Source organism: Macaca thibetana, chromosome 15 (genome assembly GCF_024542745.1).
Source record: "Macaca thibetana thibetana isolate TM-01 chromosome 15, ASM2454274v1, whole genome shotgun sequence".
Lineage (NCBI taxonomy): Eukaryota > Metazoa > Chordata > Mammalia > Primates > Cercopithecidae > Macaca > Macaca thibetana.
The window spans coordinates 45715080-45727473 of record NC_065592.1 but is presented as its reverse complement, the minus strand read 5'-3'; the positions used below and the strand labels follow the sequence as shown (position 1 = coordinate 45727473).

The 12394-nt window shown below is 42.7% G+C and overlaps 2 protein-coding genes across 2 annotated transcripts in view; both read left to right on the top strand.

The window, feature by feature from the left end:
• CCDC107 (coiled-coil domain containing 107) overlaps positions 1-12394 on the top strand; it is a 232499-nt gene that overhangs the window by 30253 nt on the left and 189852 nt on the right. The window lies entirely within an intron of this gene.
• LOC126938110 (phospholipid-transporting ATPase FetA-like) overlaps positions 1-12394 on the top strand; it is a 110471-nt gene that overhangs the window by 92435 nt on the left and 5642 nt on the right. Inside the window, exons 18-23 of the mRNA XM_050762285.1 lie at positions 5658-5822; positions 6337-6448; positions 7663-7768; positions 8154-8301; positions 8857-9040; positions 10941-11164. Of these exons, the coding sequence (XP_050618242.1) occupies positions 5658-5822; positions 6337-6448; positions 7663-7768; positions 8154-8301; positions 8857-9040; positions 10941-11164 (939 nt within the window). The remainder of the gene's footprint in view (positions 1-5657; positions 5823-6336; positions 6449-7662; positions 7769-8153; positions 8302-8856; positions 9041-10940; positions 11165-12394) is intronic.

The following is a 12394-nucleotide window of genomic DNA, read 5'->3' as shown; positions in this document are numbered from 1 at the left end:
GCACAAGCAGGCTCCAGGGGCCCCCAATTCCAAGCGTTGGCTCTTAGATGGATTTCTAAACCTACCCTTGGCCAGAAGATAGCCCATTGCCCTGAAGGGGGAGTTCCAAGCCTGGAAGCATTTACCACAGGCTGATTGAAGAACTTTGGGGCCTTAAGTGAACATCATCAGTACCCTGGCAGTACTCCCCATAAGCCTGTCATGATGGTGGACACAGGGAGAAACTCCACTACCTGGGAAAAAGGGAGAGAAGGGAGGGAAGAGTGGGAAAAACCATTGTCTTGTGGTTTCAATGCCAACTTAACTGCAGTGGAATAAAGCACCAAGTGGATTTTTTGGGTTTATGACTCTGGGTCCTGGATCCCAAATGACATCTCTGGACCAGGCTGGAGCCTTGGAGAATCACCACCCTGAAGTGAAGGACACAAGAGTGGCTGGCTTCACCACCTGCTGATTGTAGAGCTCTAGGCCCTTGAGTGAACATAGGTGGTAACCAGGTAGTGGTTACAGAGGGCATTGGGCAAGACCCAGAGTTGTGCTGGCTTCAGGTCTGAGCCACCACAGTCACAGTGGTGGTCACAGGGTTGCTTGTGTCCCAGCCGAGGCAGTTCAGCATAGAGAGAGAGAGACTCCATTTGGTTGGGAGAATATAAAGGAAGAAAATAAGAGTCTTTGCCTAGTAATCCAGATAATTCTTCCAGATTTTATCCAAGACCACCATCTTATCCAAGACCACTTGTACCGCTACAAGTCTGCAAAAATGACAGTGTTCCTGGGCTTGGGGTGCCTCCTAATGCAGACACGACTTAGATCACAACACCCAAGTCCCTAGTATCACATTGAATGGAGAAAAACTGAAAGTCTTTCCTCCAAGATCTGGAACACAACAAGGATACCCACTTTCAGCACTGTTATTCAGTATAGTACTGGAAGTCCTAGCTAGAGCAATCAGACAACAGAAAGTAATAAAGGACACCCAATTTGCAGTTGATATGATCTTATATTTGGAAAAACCTAAAGATTCCACCAAAAAAACTGTTAGAACTGATAAGCAAATTCAGTAATGTTGCAGGATACATACTCAATATACAAAAATCAATAGCATTTCTATATGCCAACAGCAAGCAATCTGAAAAAGATATCAAGAAAGTAATCCCATTTACAGTAGCTACAGGGAGAATTAAATACCTCAGAATTAACTTTACCAAAGAAGTGAAAGATCTCTACAATGAAAACTATAAAACATTGATGAAATAAATTGAAGAGGACACAAAAAAATGAAAAGATACTCCATGAGTTGGAAGAGTAAATATTGTTAAAATGTCCGTACTACCCAAAGCAATCTACAGATTCAGCGCAATCTCTATCAAAATATCAATGACATCCTTCACAGAAATAGAAAAAACAATCCTAAAATTTATATGGAACCATAAAAGACCCAGAATAGCCAAAGCTATCCTGAGCAAAAATAACAAAACTGGAGGAATCACATTACCTGAGTTTAAATTATACTATAGAGCTATAGTAACCAAAACAGTATGGCAATGGCATAAAAACAGACACATAGACCAATGTAACAGAATAGAGAACCCAGAAACAAATTCATACACATACAGTAAACTAATTTTGGACAAAGTTGCCAAGAACATACCCTGGGGAAAAGACAGTCTCATCAATAAATGATGCTGGGAAAACAATATTATTCATATGCAGAATAATTAAACTAGGACGGGCATTGTGGCTCATGCCTGTAATCCCAACACTTTGGGAAGTTGAGGCAGGAAGATCACTTGAGCCCAGGAGCTCGAGACCAGCCTGGGCAACAAAGCACAACCCTGACTCTATTTTTTTAAGTAAATTAAAAAAAAAAAATGTAAAGGAGAATGAAAACAGACCCCTATGTCTCACCATAAATATCAAATCAAAATAGATTAACGACTTGAATCTAAGACCTCAAATTATGTAACTACTAAATGAAAACACTGGGGAAACTCTCCAGCACATTGGTCTGGGCAAAAAATATATTCAGTAATACCCCACAAGCACAGGCAATCAAAGCAAAAATGGACAAATGGGATCACATTAAGTTTAAAAGCTCTGCACAGCAAAGGAAACAATCAACAAAGTAAAGAGACAACCCACAGAATGGAAGAAAATATCTGCAAACTACTCATCTGACAAAGGATTAATCACCAGAATATATAAGGAACTCAAACAACTCTATAGGAAAAAAACCTAATAATCCAATTTAACAATGGGCAAAAGATCTGAAGAGACATTTCTCAAAAGAAGACATGCAAATAATAAACAGGCATATAAAAAGGTGCTCAACATCATTGATCATCACAGAAATGCAAATCAAAATTACAATGAAATATCATCTCACCCCAGTTAAAATGGCTTTTATCCAAAAGACAGGCAATAACAAATGTTAGCTAGGATATGGATAAAAGAGAACCTTTGTACACTGCTGTTGGGAATGTAAATTAGTACAGACACTATGGAGAACAGTTTGGAGTTTCCTCAAAAAACTGAAAATAGAGCTACCATATGATCTAGAAATCCCACTGCTAGGTATATACCCAAAAGAAAGGAAACCAGTGTATTGAATAGATATGGTCACTTCCATGTTTATTGCAGCAATATTCACAATAGCCAAGATTTGGAGGCAAAAAGTTAAGTGTCCATCAACAGACAAATGAATAAAGAAAATGTGACACATATACACAAGGAGTACTCTTCAGTTATAAAAAAAGAATGAGATCCTGTCATTTGCAACAACATGGATGGAACTGGAGATCATTATGTTATTAATAAGTGAAATAAGCCAGGCACAGAAAGGCGAACTTTGCATGTTCTCAATTAGTTGGAGCTAAAAATTAAAACAATTGAACTCATGGAGACAGAGAGTAGAATGATGGTTACCAGAGGCTGGGAAGAGTAGTGGGGCAGAGGGAGGGAAGTGAGGATGGCAAATGGGTATTGAAAAATAGAAAGAAAGGCCGGGCGCGGTGGCTCAAGCCTGTAATCCCAGCACTTTGGGAGGCCGAGACGGGCGGATCACGAGGTCAGGAGATCGAGACCATCCTGGCTAACACGGTGAAACCCCGTCTCTACTAAAAAATACAAAAAAAAAAAAAAACTAGCCGGGCGAGGTGGCGGGCGCCTGTAGTCCCAGCTACTCGGGAGGCTGAGGCAGGAGAATGGCGTAAACCCGGGAGGCGGAGCTTGCAGTGAGCCGAGATCGCACCACTGCACTCCAGCCTGGGTGACAGAGCCAGACTCCGTCTCAAAAAAAAAAAAAAAAAAGAAAAAGAAAAATAGAAAGAATGAATAAGATCTAGTATTTGGTGGCATAACAGGGTGACTATAGTTAATAATTTAATTGTACATTTTTAAGTAACTAAAAGAGTATAATTGGATTGTTTGTAACACAAACGATAAATGCTTGAGGTGATAGATACCCCATTTACCCTGATGTGATGATTATATGCCTGTATCAAAATATCGCATATTTCCCGTAAATATATACACCTACTATGTACCCACAAAAATTAAAAATTTTAAAAAAAAGTGTACCCAAATATTCTAAGCTGCATTGTTCATAATGGCCAAAAAAGTGACATAAGCCTAATGTCCATCAACAGATGATTGGATAAATAAAATGTGGTTTATCTGTACAATGGAATGTTATTTAGCAATAAAAACGAGTGAAGTACTGATAAATGCTACAGCAGAGATGAACCTTGAAAACATTATGCTATGTGAAGAAGCCAGTCACAAAAGGCCACAAAGATTCCATGTATATGAAATGTCCAGACTAGGCAAATCTATAGAATCAGAAAGTAAATTAGTGGCCATCATAGGGCTAGGGGAAAATGGAATGGGGAATGACTGCTAATGGATACAGGGTTTCAGCTTGGGATAATTAAAATATTCTGAAATTACACATTAGTAATGGGTGCACAAATTTTGTGAATAGACTTTTAAAAGGCCATTGACTTGTATACTTTAAAAGGATTAAATTTATAGTATATGAATTATATCTCAAGTTGTTTTTTTTTTAAGTCAGTGAAATGTCCCACACAAGACAGCTCTTATGCCTTATACTGGTTCCCAGAGGCCATAGTATTTTTTATGGACTAGACTTTTATCTTTTAACCTTTCAGAACATGTGAATTAGGGTACCTTTTCTGAAAGCATTTCCACAGACTAGCCTCAAAGGAAGCCAGAAAACTGTTCCAGATCTTTTGACATGCTTCCTGCTTACCATCCTCAACAGACACTTACAGTGAAGCCTGACTGTACTACAGTGTATTCACCACTGATGGCAAATCTGCAAGAGTCAAGCTGTAACAACCCACTCACGCAAAAGCAGAACTCCAGGCCCTCTGAGACAGGGATCAGCAAACAGGTCATGCACATACAGGTAGCGGGCAAGATTTGGCTCCCAGGCCCTAGTTTGCCTCATACCAGCTCTAAGAGAAAAAACACACAAGTAGGGATAAAAGATAATGTTAACACATACCACAAAGTTATTTGTTGAATGGATTAATGAAATTGTCATTGTATTGTTAAGCTTGTCAAGTTATTTTATCTGTGTCCTATACAAAACTAGTTTCTGCCATTGTCACTTCCTTCTTAGAAACTCTCCTGAAATCTTTTCTGGGGCTTCCTAGACTGCCAACATCATAGAGGTTTAAGAGATGACATTCCATCCATATATTGTCTTATGTTAATTTCTGCTGACAGCTAGCATCAAACACTTCGGCGTTACACAGGGAACTGAGAGTAAATTCTGTTTCTCTTGCTCTTATAATGCCAAAGTGAATTAGTTTGCCACTCACTATAGCAATGATCGTGTAGAATTGTTGTCATGTGCAGTTCTCGATATTCAAAATCTGTTTCTAACCCACCCTTAGATGGATATGAATTCTCCCCTAAACCACCCACACTCTCACCCAGCCCTCCTATGACCAAGAGTTTATTCCTGCAAGATGGTTAGCTATGGTTAGTTAGGGTATGTCAGCGGTTAAGGAGCAAAACGATGCTAACTCACCCAAAGAGCATTTCAGTGGTGCCCTCATTAACATGCCAGCTATGGCTAATCAACTGAACCAACCAACTATAGACAAATACACAAGTATGTGCTGTGTAAGATGCCCAATGAATATTTGAGGAAGGAAGGGAGAGAGGAAAATGGAAGTGAATGTGTGCTTGTAAAAACTAGTAACACCTTTGATTATTTTTTATAACTGCTTCTTTTTACTTTATTATTCCCTTCATTCTCATATCATAGTCATCATTATCCTCTCTGTAGAGGGTACATTATCATCCCAATTTTACAAGTAAGAGATCTAGACTTGGTTTTTCCCAGAGTCACACAGCAAATTACCTAACCACAAGTAAAAGCTAGAACCTTCTATCCTTCAGAATTACTATCAACCTTCCAGCTATGCTGGCCCCCGTCTTTGGGACGTTTTGCTGAAAAAGCACATCAGTTGCTTTCTGCTTAGGCTAGGAACTAGCCCCATATTACTAATTATTAAACCCTATTTTGCAGGCAAATGAAGCCTGTGGGGTCGGTCTGCCGCTCCCTTAACTCAGCCTTAACCCAGCCCAGGCCCACTCAGCGCACACACGTGTATGTCTTCCAGGATTATGCCAGTGAAGGCCTTCGCACCCTAATGGTGGCCTACCGAGAGTTGGATGAAGCATTCTTTCAGGACTGGAGCAAGAGGCATAATGAAGCCTGCTTGTCTTTGGAGAATCGGGAAAGCAGATTATCAAGTATCTATGAAGAAGTCGAAAAAGACTTGATGGTTAGTGAGGAAGCCAGGGATAGACTGGGGGCAGTGATGGGGCCTGGCAGTCAGCAGACTGAGCAAGGGCTCTGAAAGTGGCTCCCAGAGGATTGACAGATGCAGGCTCTCTCTGGGAGGAAAGATAGGAAGTCTTGGCAGGCGAGACCCATAGCTTTGTGCCAGGGAGGCTGGATACTGGACTTCCAGCTGATTCAGTATATCCTGGACCTTCTCAATCCATAATGGAAGAATGCACTGGTTGTAATTTTTAATCTTTCTGGCAGTGTTTCTAATTCCAAAGCTGTTCACAGAAGCTAAGTAATCTAGTTGAAAAGCTGTGTATGTTGTGAGGCAGAATGTGCTGATTTTTATACCACTGAGATCCTCACTCCAGGACAGAGCCGGCTCACTAGAGTACTGAGGTGCCAGTTCAGTCGTTGGGTAGCACTAAATTAAAAATAATTAATTATTTTTAATAAAAGGGGAAAAGCCTCTTACCCTTTTCCTCATTCACTGATACATCTTTTCAAAGCTGTTAGGGGTCACAGCCATAGAAGACAAGCTACAAGATGGAGTACCTGAGACAATCATCATCCTGAACAAAGCCAAAATTAGACTATGGGTTTTAACTGGAGATAAGCAAGGTAAAACCCCTAGACTGACTGATCCTCTTCCCTATCCACCTTAGCCATTTCTTTTCTTCCTCTTTCCTTTTTTTCTTAGCCATTTTTTGACAAGTATCTTGTAAGTCAAATCAAGTCCTTAGAGGACACCTTTATTCTCAATCTTGTATACAATTTGCTGAGCATATACTTTATGCCAGATGATATATTAGTCATTGAAGACAGATGAATCAATCAGACATGACCTGTCACCCAGGAACTCACAAGCTAAACTTTAAAATTGTCTTTGACTGTACCCTATTGTCCCATAGAATCACTCTCCTACTATATTCCACAAATTTGTCTGAAAATCCTCCTATGTTACCCTCCCAGTTCAACCTATTTTCTTTGGCTGTACTTAACACAAACTTCTGAACTCATCTCTCTGTCTCTTGCCCTTATTAATTTCAGTACAGCCAACATACAACCATCAGTTTAATCTTCCTCAAATATACTAATTTTATGATGTTACTCCTCTGTTCAGGGACCTACAGTGACTCCATGTTGTAAAGGTTGAACTCCTCTATCTGGCCTTCAAAACTTTGATAATCTATTGCTCTTCACATCCTTATCTGCATCCTAATGTTACCATTATCTTAAATATGCCCCGCAAAGAAACCAATTCCTACTCTAAGGTCTTGGTTTGGGTTGTTTCCCCACTTAAAATGCCTTTTCCTTCAAGTCTTATTCATCCTCCAAGGACTTCCTTCAAGAAATTTTCTGTGACAATTGCAATCTCTCCTCTGAATTCTGATACCACGTGTAGCCAGGATTCAGGGCTTGATTTTTTTCTTAGTATGAATTTATTCCAAATTCCAGACTATTTTATGGGGGCATAAAATCTAGCATAGAGATGGGCACAGTGCTGTTCAAAGAAACACATCCTGATTGCCTGGAGAGGTAGATAAAGACTGAAATTGTTCTAAGAAATAGGGTAAGGCTTTCTAGAGAAGGCCAGAAGACCATAGTTATTGATAAGTAACCCACAAGTCTGTACAGGTAGACAATCATCTGTGGATGTTTGAACATGATCTCCACTGATTCTTTAAAAATGCACTTTGATTGCATCCATGGCAAATGTGGATGAATGGGCTCTGCAGCCCAATATTAGAGCCTGTGTACGTGTACATTATAAAGATCCTGTCCCTGTCTTAAACACCAGCCAAAATGAGACTTGTGCTCCCCCTTCGCTACAGAGACTGCTGTGAACATTGCCTATTCCTGTAATCTATTTGAGGATGAAATGGATGAGGTGTTCATCGTGGAAGGCAGGGATGATGAGACTATTCGGAAAGAACTCAGGTATAGATGGGGGATTAGCCACAGCCAGTCTCTGGACCCAAAATTTCCCACCTATCTCTTCCCTTAGTGTGGCTCCCACACAACCGGAAGGAACAGATGAGACATGGAGGAGGGAAAAAAAAAAAAACTAAAATATTTGAAAAAATTTTGTAAAGCAGCATTTGGGCTAAATGGGCCTGGAATATGGGGGATGGAGAAGTGTAGCATGTGGATGGTCAGGGACCTATGGCAGTGGCAGGTCTTGAGAGGCTGTCAAGTCTGAGGTCTTGGCTGGTGCTTTGCAGAGTTCCTGTATCCCCTTTGCCCACTTTCATCTGGGGACACATTTTCCCTCCTAAATTCTGAGACTTCAGGTCAGGCTCTGACCACTACTCTTTGCTTTCAGGACAGCAAGGAACAAGATGAAACCTGAGTCTCTCCTGGATTCAGACCCCATAAACATTTACCTCACCACGAAGCCCAAACTGCCTTTTGAAATACCCGAGGAGGTGGCCAATGGCAACTATGGCTTGATCATCAATGGCTACAGTCTGGTGGGCAACACAGAGCTACACTCTATTGTCTTCTTCCAAGGAACCCTCTTCCTAGGTCCAACACTTCAGGGAAATTTCAAGACTCCCTTTCCTCTTCCATGAGTCACCCTATTCCCCTTCCCTTCAGGTGCCCTTGCCTGAAAGACTCCTTTCCCTAGGCTTCTCTAGGAAGAAGTAAATAAGGAAAGAGAAGGGCATATTTCTTCCTTATCCAAATTCAAATCCTTCTCTACTGATGTGGCCTGTCACTTAAGGGAAGAGGGAAGCAAGCAGAAACAGGTCCCCCAAGAAGTCACTTGAGCTCTTAGCCCCATCAACAGATTTGGCCCAATGAGAGGTCCCGACTAGTTTCCCATTGGAGGCTGAGTCAGATGTGAGGATGCCTAGAACTGACTTGGGGGCTTGGCCTCCCTTGGGGGTGGAGTGCCTTGGAAGCAGCTATGCCTGCCCTGTGAAGGACAGGAGGGTGTGGAGGGAAAGGGAACCATTTGGGAAGGTCATACTCTGAGAGCTTTTTTGGGCAACCTGAAGAGTGAGTGTGTCCTGGTGCTACAGGCCTATGCTCTAGAAGGGAACCTGGAGTTGGAACTGCTGCGAACAGCGTGCATGTGCAAGGGGGTGATCTGCTGCCGGATGACACCCCTTCAGAAGGCCCAGGTGGTAGAGCTGATGAAGAGGTACAAGAAGGTGGTGACACTGGCCATCGGGGATGGGGCCAATGACGTCAGCATGATCAAAGGCATGTGAGGGGAGGGGGACAGTTAGCTTCCAGCCATGGGCTTGCCCCTTCCTTCCTCCATGGGCAAAACTGATCTGAGTGGTACTCTGTTGCTGGCTCACACTCCTGCCTCTCATATGTGTTACACATTTATATGGTTTTGCAACTCCATTCATACTCCTCTATCCCTGCACTCCCATTTATTGATACATGCAGGCATCAGCCCATATCCACAGGTATGCACACACATTCAAATTCATGCATTTACACTATGAGTGTAAGCACACACACAGATACACATGGCTCCCACAAGAACACATGCTTACATTCACAGAACAGGCTTGCAACTACCACACCTTCTTTCTGAGATGACTCAAGGTCCACAGAAAGGACCCCTGGGCAGGAGTCATAGTCTGTTTCTTTTTTGAAGGCTGTAGGCTGTGATGCCCAATTCAGAGATCTTTTCTTTCCCAAGTCTATGTTCCCAAGAGCTTGCCCTGCTCCCCTGGCTGGAGGAGAATAGGTGACTTATTGATCACTTTGGACCAGTAGAAGCAAATGGCTGACATTTACTAGGGTTTGTTTTGTTTTGTTTTGTTTTGTTTTGAGACAAGGTCTTGCTCTGTCACCCAGGCTGGAGGGCAGTGGCATGATCATAACTCACTGCAGCCTTGAACTCCTGGTCTCAAGCAATCCCCCTGCCTCCACCTCCTGAGTAGCTGGGACTACAGGCACACACCACCATGCCCAGCTATCTTTTAATTATTAGTAGAGGTGAGGCCTCACTATTTTTCCCAGGCTGGTCTCAAACTTCTGGCCTCAAATGATCCCCACCATCTCAGTTTCAAAGTGCTAGGATCACAGGCATGAGCCACCACACCTGGCCAAATTTACTGGTTTCAATTTCAGGTGAATGTTGACCTACCAGCCTCCAGCAACATGTAGGTCTGTGAGATATGGACAAATCTAGAGGTCCTCTAGTCCAACTTCTCTGCCCATACAAGGAACTCTAGCAGATATTCCAGCTTCAGCTTTAATACTAGGAAGTATTCTTGCTCTCTTCCCCAGTTTCTAGACCCTAGGGATATTTAGGAGTTTAGAGGTTTGAATTATCCCATCAAGCAGTGCAGTAGGCGTATTCCAGACCAGTGAATTTGGTATATGCCAGAAAAATGGCAAACTACCACAAACTAATTAAAACTTTTAGGAACTTCAGTCTTTCTCTTCCATCAAATATAATAATTGCTTTATCCAGAAAAAGTCACCTTAGGCCTCCTGAAGAACTTGTTTCTCACTAACAAAGTATGTACATCACATACAGTTAGATTTTAGCCCCTTAGGTAAACTTAGGTAATTAAATACTGTATTAGATTGGCATCCACCCTGCATCTTGAATTAAGTGGGTTCCAGAAACAACAAGAAATTTTAACTTCAGTATCTGGACAGTAGGAAAGAGCCCAGAAGGCTAGAGTAGTGGCAAAGAGCATTCAGGACAGCTTCTAGTACTGGCCATGCCAGGCATTCTAGAGTGGCAGTGTCCAAAACAAACTACAGAAGACGGGGCTAGCACAGTGGCTCACACCTGTAGTCCCAACACTTTGGGAGGCTGAGGTGAGAGGATCGCCTGAGTCCAGGAGTTTGAGACCAGCTTGGGCAACACAGGGAGATGGTGTCTCTGTAAAAACAAAACAAAAAGGTGCAGAAAAGGGAGCTGTTTTCCAGTTTGTGAGGGAGGGGCAATCCACTAAGGAGAAAAGACTCCACTAGGTAAGAGACAGTTTGCACTGAGCCTAAAAGCATTTTCCAAATGTAAAATAAAGGGGTTTGTACAACATCATCTCAGCTTTCCCTTTACACTTCCCAGGCTGGGAGCCCAGCAAACAAGCTTTCTGTCTGAGAAGTTTCTGGGATTTTATTGCAGCTGCCCACATTGGGGTTGGCATCAGTGGCCAGGAGGGAGTGCAGGCCATGCTCAACAGTGACTTCGCCTTCTCCCAGTTCCAGTATCTTCAGCGTCTACTCTTGGTCCATGGCCGCTGGTCTTATAATCGCATGTGCAAGTTTCTCAGCTACTTCTTTTATAAGAACTTCACCTTCACCCTGGTGCACTTCTGGTATGCCTTCTTTAATGGATTCTCCGCACAGGTAGGTGATCAGTGGCAATCTCCACTCTGGTCAACTGGGTTTTCTGTAGTCATCTCTCACTTCAGCTAGCTCCGATCTTTTTTCACCTCTAGAGACCAATGAATGTATGACATGCTGCCATCCATTCATGAAGCCCTTCACCGCATGCTGATTCCATCTCCTAAACCTACACAAACCTTAGATTTCCAAGCCATAACTGTTCTGGCCTGGCTCTGATTTGGTCTTGACTTCTACTTTTAAACTTTCTTTTTATTTATGTATCTACTTATGTTGAGACAAGGTCTTGCTCTGTTGCTCAGGCTGGAGTGCAGTGGCATGAACATGGCCCACTGCAGCCTCGACTTCCTGGGCTCAGATGATTCTCCTACCTCAGCCTCCCGAGTAGCTGGGACTACAGGTGTGCACCACGACACCCTAATTTTTTGTAGTTTTGGTAGAAATGAGGTTTCACCATGTTGCCCAAGGTGGTCTTGAACTCCTGGGCTCGAGTGATCTGCCTGCCTCAGCCTCCCAGAGTCCTAGGATTACAGGCATAAGCCACCTGGCTTAAACTTTCCTTTAAGCTGTTTTCACTTATGTTGAGACTTAGAATTTCCAAACATATGTAATGGGAACAAATTCCTGGACCTTGGAGTTTTCTTAGCATCCAAAGTCATCTTTTTGGAACAGGCTAAGCCTCAAGGAGCTCAGCTCTGGGTCATGCCAGATAGGCCAGATACGACATGTTCACCTGTAGCCATACTTGGAAATACAGCTTCCCTTTGCTTCTCCTTCCCCACTCAGACTGCCTGTACTCCTGACCCCAACACACACACAATTGTTACTTTGATGAATTAATTCCATGTTTGAATGTGAAACCTCCCCCACCTTAGTGGGGAGAAGCGACGCCTGGATTTTGATGTTCTAAGAGGAGTCCCTTTTCCTATGAGAATTTTTTCAGAAACATCTCAAGGATTCCCAAGAGAAACACCCTCAGAAACAATTATCTTGGGAGCCCTACTTTTGTTGCCATAGACTCCAGGAATAACAGGCCAGTCAGCAAATAGTAGCACATTTGAATTCGCCCAAGCCCTAGCAAAGCCAGTCTGCTTTGTGGGAGGTGTATGTGTATGCATGTGTTGCTGCTGACCTCTTGTGGCTAATAGAGAAAAAGCCCTCTCTAGGCCCCAGGGTGGAGCACTCAGCTTGGGAAGGGTCATGGGTCTATTCTGCTTGCCAATATTAGGAGGT